Consider the following 21,900-nt stretch of genomic DNA (forward strand, 5'->3'; position numbering starts at 1 on the left):
GAGAAAATTTTCTCCTAGGGATATCACTCACAAAATGGTGGGTAACAGTGCCAACATTAGGAGGGGCCAAAAATCTCTCCAATATATTGTCTGTCCACAACGAATCCCACACAGAGAAGATGATGCCACAGTAATCCTGAAAGAGGCCGAAATGCCTCGGAAAATGCTTCAAAAATCCTTCTAGAAGTTATGCTTTAGCAGGTCGAAAGCAACTCTATTGATCTACTTCAGATTTGTCATAGATATTCAATCAGAAAGCCTAATTTAAGCCTCAAAAAACTTTCTTAGATAAGCCACGGATCTGAGAGCTTCAATGCCGTAAGAGTGTCAAGGTTATGCCATAGTATCACAGATATAGGCTGAAATTTTGTCACACAACAAATACCAAGATCATATTAAAGATGCCTCAAAAAATGTTTGCGTTTAGGCCTCAAACACAGCCTCAGAACTCCACGAAAGTGCCTCATGCCTACCTCATAAAAGAGGTTGAACTTTAGGCGACAAAACCTCCACTAAATTGTCTCAAGAATATATAGATCTATCTCAGAAAAAGTTGTTCTAGAAGTGCAAAAATTGCACTTCCATTCCCGCATACCACTAGAACCCATTTGCTTCACTTTGATAACATACTTCCATAGAGGATAAGATTCTTGTTGTCTGGTTGCTTGAGTGGATTTAGGGGCACTGAGAACACAACTTTGAGAAACTATGAACGCTGCAAAATTTGAAAATGAACAACTCGTTACTCACCTAAATCGCTACTACTCACGCCCTTCCTCTTGTTTCCCATGCCTTGTTGCTATTATAGGAAGCCCCTCTTGCAAAAGAATGTGTGAGAAATGAGTGAATGAAGTGCCTTTTTAAAGAAAAGAAGAGGCTCATAGGGTTTCTAGAGAATTCTATCTTTTAATCTTCTAGAGAATTCTACTTCTAAATATTTTTATTAAACTTTGTTAACAACCACGTAAAAATTGTTTAATAAGGGGCCCACACCCTTCTAGACCCCTTGAGTTGGTCGAAAAACACAAGAAAAAAAACTACATTTCCACCCAAAACACTGCCTATAGCAGTCGAAACAAGCCTAAAACACCGCTAACCATCCTGGATGATGTTTTGAAATCATGAAACGCCGTTCGAGACGATCGATGAAATTTTAGGCCAATTTCAAGGCTGTTTCGACATTTCGGGTCGTTTCTGGTACTGGGGCGACTCCTCCCTAAGTGTTTCCAACAACATAGCAACAACCCTATATGATCAACACATGACATGATGCTAGAATCCTCCACTTCTTACTCTAGTCATATTTCTCTTCCATCTAGCATTCCTTCTTGAAGGAAGGTGGGTTATCCATCGACAGGTACTTTAAGCATTTTTGCAATCATGTGCTTTCACTTAATGTTATGAGAATACTAATATGGATCAAGGGGCAAACTAGATAATTGACTGATATTGACTCTCTTCTTGTTCCCTTACTTCACTTGGGAGGTTAATATTCGACTATAGTCTAGTGGGACCTCCTCTGAGGCCTTAGGGTTTTAGGAAGGGCACTACTAGGGAAGCATTGATTGAAGTAGTGTGTCCAAGGTAATCCATACTTTCCATTTTCCATATTTCACCTTATACATATCCATTCTTCAGGCTGGTGATCACTGGTCATTGGGATTGGCACCCATCATCCTCATCCTTGAGTCTGAACTCAGAAACTTAGCCTAGAGGTGGATGCAACGAAAGGAATGATAAAATCATAAGAAAGCCACAATAAAGAAAAATGAAAAATGTAAAAGATGGTTGTGCCATTTATTTAGTGTGTGGAGAAAAGCTTAGCATGAGCTCTACCCATGTCATTAGCTATCACCTAGTTCCACAAGCATTTGATGCTTCATCTAAAGGAAGGAACTCTTGTATTTTCCCAACCCTGATGAGTGATAAATTGCTTCAATTTAAAGAGGTAATGGAAAATTTCAAAAGTAAGTTTGGGCTCCTAAGCTATGCTCCTGATAAAAGACAAACCATAAAATCTAAAAGATGTACTAGAGGGATGGAAAAAGCAAGTCGAGGGAAGGGGCAACTCATGCCATCACAATTGCTCTCTCCTTATTACACACACTCAAGATGTTGGACCTTCATTAGTTGGTCTCATGGCTATGGCACTTGTCTTGAACTCTTTGCCATTTTGCAAACATCTTTATGACACACACCTATGGATTAATGGGATAATCTGGGACATGCCACTCCCCTTGGGGGCTAGAAACACCTAATAGGGTTGCTGACCTAACTATCCATAATATAAGTGAGGTAACTTGTTTACATGTCTTGATCTAGTTAGACATTTGAAGATGTGTTTTATGGGAAGTCTAATTTTGCCTCAAACATTAGGTATGGTCTACTATGATGCATTTATGGCTATTGTCCCTAATGATTGTTGATTTCACTTGATCTTGAGAGGGTTTTATAGGTGGTGTTATCACAACAACATAGGCCCCTTGAGAGTCGATCTTTATTCTATTCAACAACACTCAAAGAGGTCATTTTACCCAATCCAAAGAGAAGTTATGACATTGACGATGCAACATTGCCCCTCTAGAGATGAGCATTGGGCTATGAGATGGTTCCACATGGTACTTGGTTCTCATAGTGCCCCTAGATGTCGAAACCTTGTGCCATTGAAGGCTTGGTGTTGGATTTATTGATGATGTGCCTAGATGGACCCAGGACACCCCCAGGCCGACCTTGACACTGTTTGATGGGCATTGCCTATTCTAGAGCTCGAATAGTGATTGTTATCCTTGAGATGACAAAGTAGGACTTGTACATCACTAGTAAACCCTAGAATAATGATTGTTATCCTTGAGATGACAAGGTAGGACTTGTACATCACTAGTAAACCCTAATGCTTGAGCATCATGGTGCCATGTTACCCCTTTTGCACTTAGAGTGGTGACATAGGGTACATTGGAGATGACATCATGGATTTGGAGGCATTACACAGATACTTAAGCTTTTCCTTGGAGTATGGAGCACTCGATTCATTTGTCACTTGCTTGTGCCATGTTGAGTATTTATGGAGGATGATGTCATAGTGGAGTACATAATTTCCCCACACGTGTGGGTATTTTTGGCTTTCATTGTTATGTTTTTGAGCTATAATGAGGTTGGATTGTAACCTCTCATTGGTTGAACACTTAAGCAAACTTGTTTTAGGGCTTTGATTGTGAATTAGTGAAAATAAGGGTTGCAAGGTCTCATATAAATAGAGGAAACCTTTTTTCACTTTTTTTGATCATCACACATTCACTCTTCTCTTCCAAAGAGTGTGAATTAGTACTTTTCTTCTACTTGGGCCGAAATGTGAACTTTTTATAATGCAAATTCTCTTGGAGATGGATTTTTGCATGGATTGAAAAATGTGTTTCTATTGGAGAATTTTGTATGTTTGATGTTGATTTTCTATATTTTGCATATTGTATTTGTGTAGTAGGGTTTCTATTTTTGTGCCATGATCAAATGCTAAATCTATGTTGAAATCTTGCTCCTTTATAAGCATGCAAAGTTATTCTCTTTGAAACCTTTAAGGAAACTCTGAGTGTGCATTCCTTAAATTTGATCCCATGGCTACTTTGAATGAGCACGTCCACTTTCAAAATGGCTTGGAATGAGGCTTGAACTCCTTTCAAGCTAGAGAAGCTCCAACATTCCCCTTTCCAAGCTCAACGACTTGCTCTTTGACCCCACGTGTGGCTTGGTTTGACATTTGACTAGCCAACATTTGCATGGAAGTGCTAGCAGCTAGATTAAGAGGCTTAGAACATTTGCATGGAAATGACTTGACTTGAATGGTGTCCAAATGGCTAAGGAATGTCCAACATTTACTCACTTGACTCAATGTTTCTCCTTTTTTACCTAGTGACAAGGAGGAGGGTTGACATCACCCTAATTTTGTGTTGACTTTGCTGGAACCAAGTAAAAATTGATTGATTGATAGATTCCAACACTTGGGTTCTGTCTGGAGCGATATGTACTTCATCTTTGACATTGGATCTATCTTTGCATGTCATAAAATGACCCTTTATGGCCACCTTTACCCCATGTCTACTAAGAGAGAGAGAGAGTACAGCCCACCTTACAGTCTGATTTTTTCTTGATGCCTTCTTCAATTGCTGAAATTTCCATGTGGCATGTCAAGTGTACATCTTGTGATCATTTCGGCCCTTGTTGTATTTTGGACCCAATAACCCTGTGCTTTGGGATCCATGAGATGCTTTAGAACACATGGAATGCTGTGAACTATGAGATTGCCATCTGGAGAATTGAATTATACTGTACCACAACCAGGGAGATGCTCACAGACTCTATGACACATGACCATGTGGGGAAGGCATAGGTGCACTTAGAACCATGGCCACAACAAGCCCTGGATAGTGCGATCACCCATACAAAACCAATGGCTCCCCTAAACGATGTATCCTATTAGATCCATCTCAAAACCTCTAGTTACATCCAGGATGAAAGGAATTGAGAGTGGGGACTAAAGGGACTAGGCATGGCTGACCATCAAGGTTTAGGATACCATACACATAATCATCCTCATGGTCTACAAGGGTTTAGACTTGCATGTCTCTGGTTTTACTATGATGTTGTCTATAAAAAATATAGGGTATGTTCCAGGGGCAGGAGGTAACAGGACAGTCCTTTAGACTTGATATTTGTGTGAAATCAGTATCAATGCTCCAAAAGATTTATGCACAGAATTTTTCTTCATGTTGTATTTTATTCAGCATTGTGCTAATAAAATTGAAAATTAGGAATTGCATAGTAGGACAAAAAGTATTGAACATTATTTCAAGCCCGAAGAAAAGGAAAATTTATCTGTTATTTAATTTTATTTTGATGTAGCTTGCCCGATGTGTGTTACTGGTCAAGTCTTGGACCCACTGGTATCTGATGCTGGACATTGTAGCTGTGTTACTCCGCTGCTTGTCATTGTGGAAATACTCAATGTGCAGCTATCCAATTATACTTTGAGCATGGAAAGAAGCTTTACAAGGAATTTTGCTACGACTCTGCAAGTGTCCCCTTCACAGGTAACAGTCTATTTCTGAGGGATTAAGTTTTTTCAGTCTCTGAATTTTGTTTTATCCTGAACCTTTTTATGACTATCTCAGGTGGTTCCCATTGCGAGGCATGGTGTAAATGTCATTCTAGATATCTATATTTTACCATTTTCAGGATCAACAAACTATGCTGATCTGAAAACCACAGAAACAATCTTGATTCAGAAGAATAGCAGCGGAGAAGGCATCTTGCAGGATCCAATTCTTGGACCTTTCTCAATCCTTAGAATAGAGAATCCCCTTGAATCAAGTAAGTTTATAGCTGGTGTTTGAATGAAGGAAATGAATTAATCATTTATGCAAATAGACCTTTTTCTTTATCTGGTGAAATGCAGTACAGTTTTAAGCTTCAATATAAAGACAAAGATTTCCCACAACAGAATAGACAATTCTTCATTATATCTTTTCATTGCTTTGTTAATATCTAACATTCTTCCTGTGCATGATGTAAACCAAAAAGCAAATGATTTTATGTAACGACCTATTTATAGAAATAATATCAAATAAATTTTAATAAATAAATTATATTAATCAAATTAATAAAATAATAAAAATATAAGTCTAACCTTTATATTAAAATAAAATCAGAAAAAGGAAAGTTAATTAAAAATCAATATATTTTTAAAAGAAATATACATGACACGACATGGGAAGGGTGTCGTGAGGAAATGAAGTGGTGGGTGCTGGAGGAATGGTGGCCACCGCTAAGAATCAGTTTATAAACCAGAAGGAAGAATTTGAGGAGGGGGAAGAAAAAGAACAGAAGAACTGAAGGAGGAAGAGGATAAAAACTGAAATTATCCATAGGAAGGAAGAGCACGGATTGTTCTGAGGTTCTGGGCATGGGGGAGAATAGTTTGCTTCGACTCAGAAGCTTACTGGACTGAGTAGCTTGGTTCTAAGGGGTATGCTCAGAAGGAAGGGATAGACTACAAAGAAACCTTCGCCCTAGTAACCAGATATACTTTTATTAGATCCGTGATATCCCTTGCAGAAGAAGAAGTATACATTGAACAACCAGAGGGTTTTGAGACACATGAGAAGAAATCTCATGTATGTAGGTTGAAAAAAGCCTTTTATGGGCTTAAACAAGCGCCTAGAGCATGGTATGGTCAAATTGATTGTTACTTGCAGAGGATGGGATTCGTCAAGAGTGACACAGATCCAAACCTCTACTATCTAATTGTAAAGAATGAGCCTCTAATTCTGGTGTTGTATGTAGATGACATTTTTCTAACAGGTTCATCCAGGCTCATAAAAGATTGCAAGGAAAACCTAGCTACAGAATTTGACATGAAGGATTTGGGACAGATGCATTATTTTTTGGGGTTGGAAGTTTGGCAGCAAAAAGTGGAATTTTCCTTGGACAAGGAAGACATGCTATAGAAATTTTGAAAAGATTCAGAATGCGGAACTGTAGACCTATGGCTACTCCAATGATTACCAACTAGAAGAAGATTGATGCGTCTGAAGATAAAGAAGTCAATCCCACCTTGTACATGCAACTAATAGGGTCTCTAATGTATTTAGTCAATACCAGGCCAAACATTTGTTACGCTGTCAACACCCTCAGTCAGTTCATGGTGGAACCAAAGAGGGCGCACTGGGCAGCAACCAAGCATGTTCTCATATATATACAAGGAACAGTCGAGCATGGATTAATGTACACCCGAGGCAATGACATCAGGTTGAGTGGGTTCACTGATGCAGATTGGGCTAGAAGTTCAGTAGATCGGAAAAGTACCTTTGGGTACTGTTTCAACATTGGATCAAGAATGACCTCCTGGTGTAGTAGGAAACAAAAATCCGTAGCTCTGAGCTCAACTGAAGTTGAATATATGGTAGCTAGCACAACATCATGTGAAGCCATATGGCTTAGGAAGTTGCTTGTGAATCTACTCAGGAGAAGTATGTAAGCGACCAATATTTTGTGTGATAATTAAAGTTGCATCAAGCTCTCTGAGAATCCAGTTTTTTATGATCATTCAAAGCACATTGACATCAGGTGTCACTTTATCAGAGACTGTGTCCAGCGAGGGGCAGTACAGTTATGGTACACTCCGACAAGAGAACAGGTGTTGAAGTTTCTAAGTCTCCCAGTTAGAAACCGTCCATGCACTTTATCTGATTTATTCCTACCTACTTGTTTCGTTACTTAACAAGTTATTTACAATATAAATACTGAAAATAAACACTAGTGCATGCTCAACATATTACAGATCAACAACTGAAGGAAACAGAAACAATCACACCAAATGACACCGTTATTTTTGGACCAATGTCCCCAGAAAAACCCAATGTGGGAAAACCGGTGTAGCTATCTGAGGGTTTTATTATTAAGCAATATCAGAGTACAATTTGGGTGCCAAATCTAGCTTACCCAACAGAGAATTTCCTTGGCAGTAATACCTCTCAGTTTGAAACAAATATCCCAGCTGAAACACCTTCCGACAGCTCCTCAGCTCCAATCTACCTCAGAAACCCCAGCGTCTGCCTTTCTGGACTGCGTCAGCCTCTCTCTGCCCAGCGCTGGCCCTGTGTCACCCTGAATGGGTTTGTGTCAGCCTCTGGAGGCCCTACGTCAGCCTTCTAGCCCTCTGCGTCAGCAATGCTGGCCTCTCTGAAGCATTGCGCAGCCCCCGGCTGCCTCTGCGTGGCCCTATGTGAGCCTTGGCTGCTACTGCGTCACTCTCTCTGGCTCCTACGCTGCTCTCCCGGAACTATCTCTGCCTCTCTGTCTCTCTGTACTCAATGCCCCTCAACTGCAACTCCGATCATTGATTCTATCTCTCTTAGCAAACCCCGCTCTAGAGAATAGAATGACTGATCACTTTGGTGTATCTCCAAGTGACCCTCAAGCCTCCTCTTATACTTTTTTCGTTGACATATCAACGGCCGAGATTAAGTCCCTAATCAACGGCTAAGATTAGATCTAGCTTGATCCATGTCTTTTGGACCATTCTAACACAGTTTTATATTAATCCACATTAATATTTTAATTTCCCTAAGTTTAGACTTAGGGACTCCATTAAAACATTAATTATTTTAATATCTCCTAAACTGTTTAGAATCTACCCAAACCCTTTTTGGGTATTGGAGATCTCATGTGTCCCAACCTCTCCACCAAATTTCATGGCTAGAGCACATCCGATGTTACCCCAAATCAATAACATATGGCAGACATTCTCACCAAGGCTCTAGGAAGAACAAAGTTTGTTTATTTCAGGGAGGATGGGGATGATTGAGAATCCGTTTCAGTAGCAGAAGCAGATAGTATAGGGAGTTGTAGTGCAACAATTAGCAGTGGCAGTGCTATGGGCAACATGATGCAACATATTGAGAGGGAGCTGCAGTACAGATGCAACAGCGACAGTGGTAGTGTCATGGGCAGCAGTACAGGTTGCAACAACGCAGTGGATGAAGGGCAGCAGGCCGAGCATCAATAGCGCAGAGGACCGATGCCGTGGATCAATGTGATACTTCTACTAGGAAGTATTGCTAGAGCACATTCCTCGCTAAGAAGGGGTGTTGATTTTGGGTAGCATCAGATGTGCTCTAGCTCCGAAATTTTGTGGAAGGGCTAGAACACATGAGATCTCCAAGACCCAAAAATTGTTTGGTGAAATTCCACCCAGATTGTATTTTATTAAAATAATTAATATTTTTAATGGGGTTCCCAAGTCTAAACTTAGGAAAATTAAAATATTAATGGTTTTTAATGAAAATATGGGTGAGAAGCTTCTAAGAGACGAGGATCAAGTCTAGTTTAATCTTAGTTGTTGATTAGAAATTAGATCACGATCGTTTATATCTCAACAAGAAAAGTATAAAGGAAGACTTGAGAGTCATTTGGAGACACACCAGGCAAATACTCAATAACCCGAGGGAAATCAATTCTCAAGAAGAGTTTGATTTCAGAGGGAGAGTTGCACGGTGAAGGAAGAGGTGGGCATCAACGTTAGTTAGAGACTGAGGAGGAGGTGACGCAGTGCATCAGAGGGACAACGTAGAGGGACAACTCTGAGAGATAGAGCAACAAGGGACGCAGTCCTCACACAGAGATGGCGCAGTGAAGGCTGGAGGGTCTCTAGGGTGTCAGAATTTCTCCAAAGGGAGGAGGAAAATTATCTTAGGTGTTTTCTCAAAGGTTTCTCTATGTTCGGCCAAATCATTCCTTGTAAATAGATTGCTGTTGAAGAATAATAAATAAACCCTCATTTGTTGCACTGGTTTTCCTGCATTGGGTTTTTACGAGGACTATTGTCCAAAAATACCTGTGTTGATGTGATTGATTCTTGTGCTTGTATTTCACTTTTTTTTCTCTATGCTATTATGTGACAACTGCAGTAGAATTTACTTTGATGTTTACTGAAGAGTTTCGTAAATAACATATTGTGAAAAATAAGTAAGAGAAATAAATCAGTTACTGTAGTAGAATTTCGTGTTTGAAATTTTCACAACAACAACGTCTCATGGCGGGGGCTGTCACTCTGATCCCCGCCCACTCCGTTTTAGTTGTCTCCGAACAATAAGATATGGGGGGCAGTCCCTATGGAAGTGAGATGATGGAAAGCAAGTTGTGAACCAACTTGCCGGGAGACACAACTGAGTGCCCTAGCTACTCGTTTAATTTAGCAAGATTAAGGATTCGATTAGATTTAGAATTGAGACTAGTGCCTTATGGAGTCAAAATCTCTTACTTATTATAAATTATGACCAAGTAACCGGATGGACAACTGCTGCTTATATGATTAACTAACTTATATGAAATGCGGCTCCTATGATCTAAGTGTGATGCGGGGATCTTGGTTAATTTTAGATTAAATGTCTAATCTAGATGGAACCTTTCCTTAACTATTTTGAGAAACTGTCTTCAGATTAGGTTGTGAGATGGAAGCCAACGGGAAGCAGATAGTGGCCTGATTAACGATACCTCCCCCTATGTTCCAACCACCCAGTGCCTCCGGCGTTGTAGAGACTCTGGCTTTGACGACTGCAAGGTCACTGTGTTAACCACTAAGAAGAGTTGAATCCTTCAAGCTAAATGAGAAAGGGTTGTCCTAGGAGTCTATCAACCAAGCTTATGCTTGGAGGTAAGTTGTTAAATGCAACTACTCTTAGAATGAATTGCAAGATGGATGACTGAAGTTCTTAGCTTAAGATTGTTTTAAATTTTTAAGTACTTAAGTTATGATTATTCTTTATGGCAATAGTACTTAACGATAAATGAAAAGACAATCTTAACCAAACAAGAATGTGCCAAATACTTAAGTGTGAAATAGATACCAAATTTAATCACAAAGTTCCAATGACTACGGGATTTACACAAATCCCGTAATAACTTAACTCACACTTAGTCAAGATATCAATTGAAAGATTATTAGAGATCTTTAAAAATATTTCAATCAAGTAAATGCCAATGATGATGGCAATATCAAATTCACAAGATGCCAATAATGGAAGATGCTCAAGAGTAAAACTTAAAATGCCTAAAGTAACTTAGACAAGATTTAGAAACTTAAAGCTTAGATGTGTGAGTGTCATAAGTGCAAACTTTGATAATTATTAGAGCGTAAGACAAGACAAGCAAAGTTTAGATTTCCAATAATCAAAATTGACAGTAATACTTCAGAAATATCAACACTTGTTATCCTTATGATAGCAGTGATAAAATCACTTTAAATTCGAGAAACAACAAGTTTATGATAGCCACAGATGATCAATGAGATGCCCAACACTTTTTTAGTGTAAATTATGAGTTTTAGCCCACTTTAAGATGCAATATTCAGTGACATATCAGATCTGAAATAACTTATTACAGCAGTAAGTAGATCAAAAAATCAGTGAACTATTGATCCTATAGCAAATGTCAAAATATGCCCAAAACTTGGAAAATTTTGCCAAAACTGAAAATTTAGTTTTTTAAGCCCTTTTAGGTGTGTTATTCAGAAAAATTCAGATCTGATCTAGCACTTATGCAGAAAAATTCCAGCAAGCCAAAATTTAGATCCCTGTTAGATCCTATAATTCCCAAGTGGCTAAATTTATAGAAATTTTGAATTCTGCAATTTAGAAGTATTTTGACCAACTTAATGTATTTCTAGGAAACTTATATCACTGTTATGAAAATGAATTTACAGCAGTAATAAAACAATGATAAATTAGGGTTTAGAGAGCAAACCCTAGGGAAAAAGCCTGGAAGATCGCTTTGCCAAAACTTGCCAAAATTTTGCAATGAAGTTGCCACCTGCAAATCAAACTTTTTGAGCCCAAAATTCTGCAAAACCCACCAAGTATTTAGTCCCAAAAATTTCAGAAAGGGTAAGGGTCAAAATAGGGCTAGAAGAGGGCTATAGGCTAAGGAAAAGGCTTAAGAAAGTCAACAACTACGACAAAGAGGCCAAAGAAGGCTGAAAAGGGGTCAAGAAAAGCCAAGGATGGGAAAGCGAAGGGTAATAGAGAAAGAGAAAACCCTAAAGGGCTTGATGCTAAGGAAGGAGGGAAAATTATGGCCTAAAAGGTCCACGACTAGCCTTTGAGGCAATCGTCTAGGGCTTGGGAGGGTAGCCATATGGCCTAGAGCCCATGGCTAGGCCTTTCAAGGTCTTGGAAATCGCTAGGGCTAAAGGGGGGAGGCTGAGGCCCCTAGAGGGTACGACCAACACTAAAAAGGCCTAAAAGGATGACGTGTAAGGATCTGAGTCATTTAACTAGAAATGTAAAGCTCTAAAACATAATATGTGTTTTCTCCAAATCTGTTTGCAGCTTAAATGACTTAACCACCATTCATATAACTCAATTACTCAGTTTGGTATGGAGAACCTACTTGTATTCTTGCAGTTGATGATGCCTCAAGCTGCTCCCGCTTCTGTTACCAAAAGACTGAAACCACCCAGCCAAACTGAGCATAACCTTGATACTCAGTCCAGTAAGCTTCTCAATCGAAGCAGATTGTTCCCCCGTGCCCAGAAACCTCAGAACAAGCAAGGCTCCTTCCCACTGTGCTTCTTCCCAATGTCCTCAGATTCTTTGTTCTTCCTTCTTTCTCCCCTCTTTTGGTTTTTCCCGGTTCAGATCCCCCTATAACTCTTTTTACCTCTATATGTAGCCTTCCTTGGCGGTGACCGCTCTCTCCACCAGCGATCCCACCACTTCCAATCGTAGTGACACCTTTTCCCTCTATGTGCGTGAGTCATATTCCTTTAAAGGTGTATTTATTTTATATGTAGGATTTTTTTGTTTGTTTAATTTAAATGCCCTAGGTTCATATTAAATACTTTATTTTGATTTACTTTATCATTTTAATAATTTATAACTATAATTTATTAATATTCTAGGATATATAATTATATAACCATATGTAAAAATTAAGTATTAACTTAATTTTTACATCTATTTCTTTATAACCCTTTTAACTTTATACTTTTTTTTTAAATTTATATCATTGGTATTTGTTCATTAATTATGATGCATTAAGCAATATGCATGTTGATGGGTGAAGGTAACTTCTATTTGAAGGTGTGTCATGATATTCAACATTTATAATTAATTTTAGAATATAAATACTAGTGCAGTGCATGCGATACATGCATATGTAGCTATCATATGCATACATCGTATGCATGCTAATATTCTTGTGCTCTCTATATTAAAGATGGGTCATTACATACACCCCTCCTTCAGAAAACTTCATCCCGAAGTTATGGTTTTATCGTATACCAATACTCATTTTAGTGATTAGTACATTCTCGTTAGGGTTGTATATCGAGATTAAATTCTTATTTAATGTGAGAACACTATAAAATTGGTGTTTTGAATACTTTTAGTTTTATAACTTTAATAGATTTATAACTTTAATGGTCATGTTGTACTCCAACCAGGTTCCCAAGCTATTACAAAATCATCTTATCCTTCCTAATCTCTTTCGCTCCCATCCTATCCGTCCTTTACTGGAGTATGCCATGGCGTCAGTGATACTGACCAAACCATTCATAAACTCTAAAGATGGCAGCGTCGATTATATCGACCTGATTCCCAGTAGGCATCTGACAATCATCATCACACGTCTAAGGGAGCGTGACTCACACAATCCTCCCATGACTCCAGGTTTCGGAGGATAAACGGTGGGTAACACCTCCACCCCTCCCAGTGGAATCAGGGTTAATACCCAATCATGGAATCTCATTGAGCCTTAGTTATTCTGAAGTTTCTGTCATCACGTGGTCATTTTGGTAACGGATATTATCTGCAATCATAAACACTTGTCCATGCATTTATAATATGTGCATTAACATATTCAAAAACAAATAGCTTATGTTTAATTCATACATGTCAACTACAGTATAACATACTTTGCCATATTTTATTCATGTCATTAGCTTTCATATTAAAATGTAATCATTCTTTGATTTCTATCTCATCAATCATATTGATATGCATAAATGAAACAAACTTATAATATCTTAATTTTCATTAGTAGCAAAATTACTCAAATATTTAAATTTTACCCTGATAACGAAAATTGAGTAAGACCAATAACATATTCCGTCTTGGTATCCATGTACTAGCGGAATTAAATAGATATCATGTCATAAAAGTTCATGTTTATATATGGTCATTCAAAAATGGTTTTGAGTTTCTGATTTAAAGTAAACTAAATATATACAAAACATGGTTTAAAGTTCTTCAAAATTGACACAAGTTGGGGTATTCTTGACATATGATCTTCGTATCTTCCCAAGTAGCTGATCCAAGACTATACTTGTCCCACTGGACCTTAACTTGATCTACCAGACGATTCCTAAGCCGTCGAACCCTACATTCCAGTATACGTAATGGTTCGACCGATATGATTCCTTCGTCCGATATCTACAGTTGCTTCCATTGAAGGTTATGAGATTGGTCAGCTATATAATGTCTTAATACAGATACATGAAATACTTTATGCAAGTGAGATGGCAGTGCAAGACAATAGGCGACGGTCCAACTCTTTCCATGACTTTAAATGGTTCAATAAATTGGGGTGACAACTTTGTTCCTTTTCCGAATCGAATAGTGCTTTTATTCAGTTTGATGCGGATGAAAACCCAATCCCCTACTTCATACTTCCTATCAGTTCTGTGAGCATCAACATAACTCTTTTGTCTATCCTATGCTTCTTTTAACTGTTGCCTAATTTGTTTTACTTGCTCTTCCATTTCTTAGATTAATTTTGGCCCTACTATCACTCGATTTTCTAATTTGTCCCAACTTAACGGTGTTCTGCAAGGTCTGTCGTATAATGCTTCAAATGGAGGCATTCTGATTGAACTATGATAACTGTTATTGTATGCAAATTCGACTAAGGATAAATACTTTTCCCAATGCGATTGCTGATCCATAACATACATCCTCAACATATCTTCAAGTACTTGATTTACCCTTTCTGTTTGCCTATCAGTTTCAGGATGATAAGTTGTGCTTAAATTTAATTGAGTTCCTATGTTTTGTTTACAACAAAAAATATGTAGCTTTATGACCTTTTCTTGCTTCTTATTTTTCCATAATATCACTTATGACTACTTGTACTAGCTTTAATATTTGTTCTACAAATTCACTAGCTCATAGGTATTATTGTGGTATTTGGATCCCGCCATGACCTCTAAAGAGTCCAATTCGCTAGATTACTAATATAACATTCAACATGTATTTCCATGGTTGTTTTAGATTTATGCCTCACTTTGCTATAGAAGCACCTTTTCCTCCCTTGTCCGTATACTTTTGTTTGCCCATCATTTTCATCAAGTCAATGCTCTCAGACTTTATCATAACAGAGGATAAGGCATATAACCTACTAATTGGAATCAATTGTATTGCTATGTCGATATTATTTTATATTTCAAACAAATTATCCATTAAGTCCCAATCTTTATCCTTTATTCAAGATATACCAGCCACTTAGTTTAATTGGAAGTGTTCTTTTAAGGAAATCTCTCTCTATGTCCTGAGATTCATGGTAAAAGCTTCAACATATCAGTTTTGCAAATCCAAGTGTTTCTTCATCCGCCAAAGTATTGCCTTCAAACACTGAGGAATTATTAATGTCTTCTCTCACTGCTTCTACAGAAGGGCTGAGAGATTCTTTAGTATCAGAATGTACATTCTGAAATTCTTTCCCCAAAATACTATTTTGTAAAATCTCAATTCTATGAGTGTTAACAAGAGACAATAATCTGCTCTCCCAGAAATGTCAAGAGAACTATTTTCGTCTCTTTAACTACCACGCATTGAATCAAAATTATTAGAATATATCTCTATATCTCTATTTAGTAATGCTCAGTCTTTTAGATGTTTCTATTCTTATTCTTTTAGCAGTTTCTTAGATGAAACTGTTTGTTCGATATTCTACATAGAAACCTGATGTTTCTATTCTTGTAAATATCTTTGTATTATCATTGAGCTGTTTGCTCCATGTGAATTAATTCATTGAACATTCTTTTATGGTATCAGAGCAAGGTTAAGAGATTCTTCTTGAAACAGTAATTCTATCTGCATCGTAATCTCTTGAGTCCTTTCTAAGGTCGAGCCCTCTGTAAGCCAGGCAGCCTTCACTGAGTCTTAGCCTCGGCTTTGCTCGCTGTGATAAAAGCTTACAGTCGTCCATCTCGATACAGAAATGGATTCTTCCCTTGCATGATCTTTTTATTAAGAAAATAACTTTGGGGCGGTGACTGTTTTCATGGGAGCGGAATTTTTTTTTGGCTGACCAGTTTTGCTTGGAATTGTGAATCCGGCTATCTTCGTCTTCGCCTGGCGGCTACTCGACCACAACGTGGAATTCCTCAGCAATCGTGATCCAGGTGTCTTCCCTCAAAACTCATTTTTTTTGAAAGTCAGAGTCGTGGTTTGAAAATTCGATCTGCAGGCAAAATCGTGGTTTTTATTTCAACTCTGTCAAAATCCCGTGGTTTTTATTTCAACTCTGTCAAAATCCCGTGGATGGAAATGCACCCTATTTTTTGATGTCCGCTATGCTATGAGATAAGAGGAGGATATCACTACAGGCGTCTTGATATTTCAATCCCGTGGATAGATATTTGAAACCCGTGGTTAATATATATTTTTTTGAAACCCGTGGATATATTCTGCCGACCCGTGAATACATATTTGAAAACTGTGGTTCATTCCGTGGATACATTTCAAACCTGTTATATATATTTCAAAAATCCGTGGATACAAATCTCGCAGGTGGTTAATATATATATTTCTTGAAACCCGTGGATATATACTGCAGACCCGTGGATACTTGAAAACCGTGGTTCATTCCGTGGATACATTTGAAACCCGTTATATATATTTCCAAATCCGTGGATACAAAACTCGAACCTGCGACCTTTCGCGTTATCAGCACCTGTGTATCTTTCAAACACGTATATACCTAAGACGTATATACCTGAGACGTGACGTGAAGCTCACGTGGGCCAATACATCCGTGGTGTTTGCCGGAAGCATAGATCGTATTTGTTTCAGATCTGCGTATTTGTTTTGTGGGCCAATGTATCTGTGGTATTTGCCAGCAGTGTAAACGTGAAACTGAGACAGCATATGTGGGTCCGTATTTCAAATTTTGTATTTGCTGTATGTATGGTTCTGGTTGCCGGCAGTGGGTTACCAATCAGCGGAATTTTTTTTCTCTTGTGATCCTGACAGTCTTCATTACAAACTCAGACCTGTGACATCTGTTTATTGCATCAGTATACTCTTATGGTAGACCGGCATTTTCTTGTGGCAAACTGTATTATCAGAACTGTATTAGCAGTATTACTATTGTTTTAGACAGCTGAAAGTCCGTTCTTTAAATTTTCACCAGCATAAGCAGTCAGCTACATTGTTCTTGTGTGTCATACTTTTGTATTCTCTTTGTGAAAATGGCCACACTTACCAATCTGATGTTAGAAGGAAATCAACGGTTTAATGGCAGCAACTATAACATTTGGAAACAAAGACTGCTGACCATTTTTGAGTACAGGCGTCTTGATCAACTCATTTTGGGCAAAGAGCTTCGTCCAGGTACAGCCGGGACCAATGTGGAAAAAGTCGAAGTCGGGATTAATTCTGCAAGGGTCCAAAAGTTGAAAAACTCGGCAAAGTCGGGAGTTTTTCGAAAAAGTCGGCAAAAAATCGGCAAAATTAAAAAAAATACAAAAATATTCATTTTTTAAAAAATCCGGACTTTTTCAATAAAATCCCGACTTTTTCAATAAAATCTCGATTTTTTCAATAAAATCCCGATTTTTTCAATAAAATCCCGATTTTTCAAAGAAAAAAAAATCATTAAAGAAACTACCACGATTTTTTGGAAAAAGTCCCGATTTAATCCCGACTTTTTCGATTTAATCCCGATTTTTTCGACTGGGAAAAAATCGGCAAAAAATCGGCCGATATAATCGGCCAGCCAAAAAAATCGCGTTTTGGGGATTTAATCCCGATTTTTTCCCGACTTTTTCCACACTGGCCGGGACCGATCAAGATAAATTTGATGATCGAAATCGAGAGGCTGTTATGCTTCTCAAGCTCTCTGTAGCTGATGATCAGTTACCACAGATCCCTTCTGGTAAGACAGCTGCTGAAATCTGGCAACAGTTGAAAGAATTGCATGAGACATCTGATAAAAGCAGAGCTTTTTTTCTCAAAAATCAGTTGTTCTCCATCATGATGGATGAACATATGTCTTTACAGGAACATCTCAACAAAATTAAAGACATTCGAGATCAGCTCGACGCCATTGGTCGGACCATGGAGGAAGAAGATATGGTAGTCATTACCCTGAAGAGTCTACCAAAATCTTATGAACACTTCATTGAAACACTCAACATTACAACCACAAATGTTGATCTGAAGTTTTCAGATTTATGTACCAAACTTCTGCAGCAAGATAGGTGGAAACAGCAGTTTGGTAGTGGTACTTCATCAGTGCCCTTGGAAAATGCATTTGCTGCAAAATATCAGTCCTCTCAGTCTTTTCAGCAGAGAGGATCATCTCAGTCTTTTGATCCTAACAGGAAGAAAAGTGTACAGTGTAATTACTGTCACAAGTTCGGTCACATGAAGAAAGACTGCAGGCAGAGGATTGCTGTTGAACAAAAGAAACAGGGAGGGTCACATTAGACAGCGAATGTTGCAGAACATTCCGAGCAGACAGATTCTGCCTTTTACGCCTTTATGGCTAAAAGGTCTTCAGAACATGTTCCTTCCTCTGCATGGTACATTGATTCTGGTGCATCACGCCACTTCTCTCACAGGCGTGACTGGTTTATTGACTTTTCACCTTTCAGTGATTCAGTTGTATTTGGTGGAGGTGAAAAGTACACTGTTGCTGGCAGGGGTACAGTTCAAATTCAGTCTGGTGGACGCACGCTCATATTTCTAAATGTATACTATGTTCCTGGTATGGAGATTAATCTGCTCTCTGTCAGTCAGATTATGAGGAATTCTCCTCAGCTTGATGTTATGTTCAGTGCACACAAGTGCTCCATCATTGACAGGGAGACCAGTCTGACAGTTGCTACTGGCCTCGAGGACCATGGTCTATACAGGCTACTTGACACCGGTGACTTTCCAGAAGTGGCACTAGCAGCTCGTGTCTCTCCCATCAGTACTCTATGGCATCAGCGATATGGGCATCTCAATATGCAGTATCTCTCTCAGCTCTCTCGGGAGGGACTTGTGTCAGGATTACCTGATATTCAGACTCAGCAGTTGGGGGTATGCAGCGCCTGTCAAGCGGGAAAGCAACATCGGTCGTCATTCAAAAATGGAGAATCTTGGCGCGCATCCCAGGTACTTCAGTTACTTCATGCTGATATTTGTGGTCCTATGAATACAGCTTCTATAACTGCTTGCAAATACTTTTTACTTATTGTAGATGACTTCAGTCGAAAGATGTGGGTGTATTTTTTAAAAAATAAATCTGATGCTCTTAGTACCTTTCAGAAGTTTAAAACTTTAGTTGAAAACGAATCTGGTTGTAATATCATGACCCTTAGGACCGACAATGGGGGGGAATTTTGTTCCTCAGCTTTTGCCAACTTCTGTGATATTCATGGCATCAAACGTCAATTCACCACACCTTACACTCCCCAGCAGAACAGTGTTGTCGAGCGTCGCAATCGCACGGTTGTTGAAATGGCTCGTTCCATGTTACAACACCGGAGTGTTCCAAACAAATTCTGGGCTGAAGCAGTATTTACTGCTGTTTACCTTCTTAACCGATCCCCTACTCAGGCTGTTAAAGGGAAGACTCCTGAAGAAGTGTGGTCTGGTCGTAAGCCTAAGATCAGTCATCTCAAAGTTTTTGGCTCAGTTGCATATGTTTGGATTCCATCTGCTAAGCGATCTAAGTTGGATTCCAAAAGTCAGAAACTCATGATGACAGGATACAGTGATCATCACAAGGCTTATAGGCTGATAGATATAGCCACTGGTCGACTTAGCTTCAGTCGAGATGTAGTATTCGATGAAGACAGAGGATTCTTTCAGTCTTCTTCTTCTGAGCAGCGTTCTGAGGATCCGCCTCACAGTGTTCTTCTTCCAGTCAGTCCATCTGATGGGAGGGATGATGTAGCATCAAGATTTGATACTACTCTATCTGAGCTTCCTCCAGAAGCTAATCCCCCTCCTGCTGTCCCTATTGCTCTTGAGCCTGCTTCTCTTCCTCCTGATATTGGTCCCTCTAATCCTGATATTGGTTCTTCTTCTCTTCGGCCAAAATGGTGGGCTAAAACCATAGGTGATCTCCGGGATGATGAGCTCCTTGAAGGTAGAACTTCTAGGCATAAGAACAGACAACAGTCTACAGTCAATTTTGCTCTTATGGCTAACCTTCACAGTACTTTTGAGCCTCAAACATATTCAGAAGCTAAGGGTATATCTGAGTGGGAACAGGCTATGGAAGCAGAATTTCAGAGTCTTCAGAAGAATCACACATGGGCTCTTTCTGATCTTCCCGCAGACAAAAAACCCATAGGCTGCAAATGGGTGTATAAAGTCAAATACAAAGCTGATGGAACCTTAGACAAGTATAAAGCTCGGCTTGTGGCTCGAGGATTTTCACAGCAGGAAGGCATCGACTATGAGGAGACTTTTGCTCCTACAGCCAAGATGAGTACTATCAGGCTTGTGCTTGCCCTAGCAGCTCAGTTCAATTGGAAAGTTCATCAGATGGATGTAAAAAGTGCTTTCCTAAATGGTGATCTCCAAGAAGAAGTCTACATGACGCAGCCTCCAGGATTCAAGGTTGCTGGTCAAGAACAGAAAGTGTGTCGGTTAGTTAAAGCAATCTATGGATTGAAACAAGCTCCTCGGGCTTGGTACATAAAAATTGATCAGTATCTGACAAATCAAGGTTTTCAGAGGAGTCCATCTGATGCAAACTTGTATATCAAGCATACTGATGATGATATCTTGTTTGTAGTTGTCTATGTGGATGATCTTATCATTACTGGCAGCTCTGCACATTTGATCCATGAGATCAAACAAGATCTATGCAGAACTTTTGAGATGACAGACTTGGGACTTCTTCATTACTGTCTGGGGGTTGAAGTGTGGCAGACTGAAAATCAGATCTTTCTTTCTCAGTCCAAGTATGCCAAAAATCTTGTGGAAAGGTTCAGAATGCAGGGTTGCAAACCGGCCACGACTCCTATGGAACCAGGGCTCAAACTTTCAGCACAGTCATCCTCTCCTCTTGTGGATGAAACTCTATTCAGGCAATTAGTGGGCAGTCTCATCTATCTTACTGCTACCAGACCTGACATCAGTTTTGCAGTAAGCTACATTTCTCGCTTTATGTCAGCTCCTAAAGCTGATCATTGGATAGCAGCAAAGCGGGTGCTACGATATGTGCGTGGTACTTCTGATTATGGCCTCTTATATACTCACAGCTCCACTTCTATTCTCAGTGGCTACACTGACTCTGACTGGGCCGGTTCGGTTGATGACCGTAAATCTACAACTGGGTATGTGTTTAGTCTAGGATCTGGAGCTGTTACTTGGACTAGTAAGAAGCAACAAGTTGTGGTTCTCTCCTCAACAGAAGCAGAGTATCGGGGAGCAGTTAAGGCCGCCTGTGAGGCAGTTTGGCTTCGTCGTATGCTTGCAGATATGCATGTTTTTCAGACAGGGCCTACTTCTTTGTTTTGTGATAATCAGGGAGTGCTCAAACTTGCCAAGAATCCTGTCTTTCATGAACGAACAAAGCATGTGGAAACTCACTGCCACTACATTCGACAGCTGGTTGAAGACGGCTCAGTTCAGTTGCACTATGTTCCCACCACAGAGCAGCCCGCCGATATTTTTACCAAGCCTCTTGGTCCTGATAAATTTGTAAAATTTCGCGGGTCTATTGGTGTTGTAAATAGATTGAGCATTAAGGGAGGGTATTAGAATATATCTCTATATCTCTATTTAGTAATGCTCAGTCTTTTAGATGTTTCTATTCTTATTCTTTTAGCAGTTTCTTAGATGAAACTGTTTGTTCGATATTCTACATAGAAACCTGATGTTTCTATTCTTGTAAATATCTTTGTATTATCATTGAGCTGTTTGCTCCATGTGAATTAATTCATTGAACATTCTTTTAAAAATCACTAGAATTTTTCAACTCAGAGTATCACTTTTGTTTTAATTTATGTGCTGCCTATGTAGATAACTGTGTCTTGCATACCAGCTCGGCCATTTTCTGCTCATGAAATTTAAGATTCCTTGAATGCTTGGTCAAAGAGTTTAGAGGTACAATATCATCCTTTTTTTT

General features: G+C 39.0%; 1 protein-coding gene across 8 annotated transcripts in view; it reads left to right on the forward strand.

The window, feature by feature from the left end:
* The window catches only part of LOC149225260 (receptor-like serine/threonine-protein kinase ALE2), a 390,048-nt gene that overhangs the window by 241,240 nt on the left and 126,908 nt on the right, over nt 1–21,900 (forward strand). For all 8 annotated transcript variants that reach the window (XM_089377022.1, XM_089377021.1, XM_089377023.1 and 5 more), the window contains 2 exons: nt 4,894–5,081; nt 5,163–5,361. In XM_089377022.1, coding sequence (XP_089233148.1) covers nt 4,894–5,081; nt 5,163–5,361 — 387 coding nt within the window. The remainder of the gene's footprint in view (nt 1–4,893; nt 5,082–5,162; nt 5,362–21,900) is intronic.

The sequence above is a fragment of the Pinus tabuliformis genome, chromosome J (assembly GCF_031772625.1).
Source record: "Pinus tabuliformis cultivar Carrire ecotype Pingquan chromosome J, CPIR1, whole genome shotgun sequence".
Classification (NCBI taxonomy): domain Eukaryota; kingdom Viridiplantae; phylum Streptophyta; class Pinopsida; order Pinales; family Pinaceae; genus Pinus; species Pinus tabuliformis.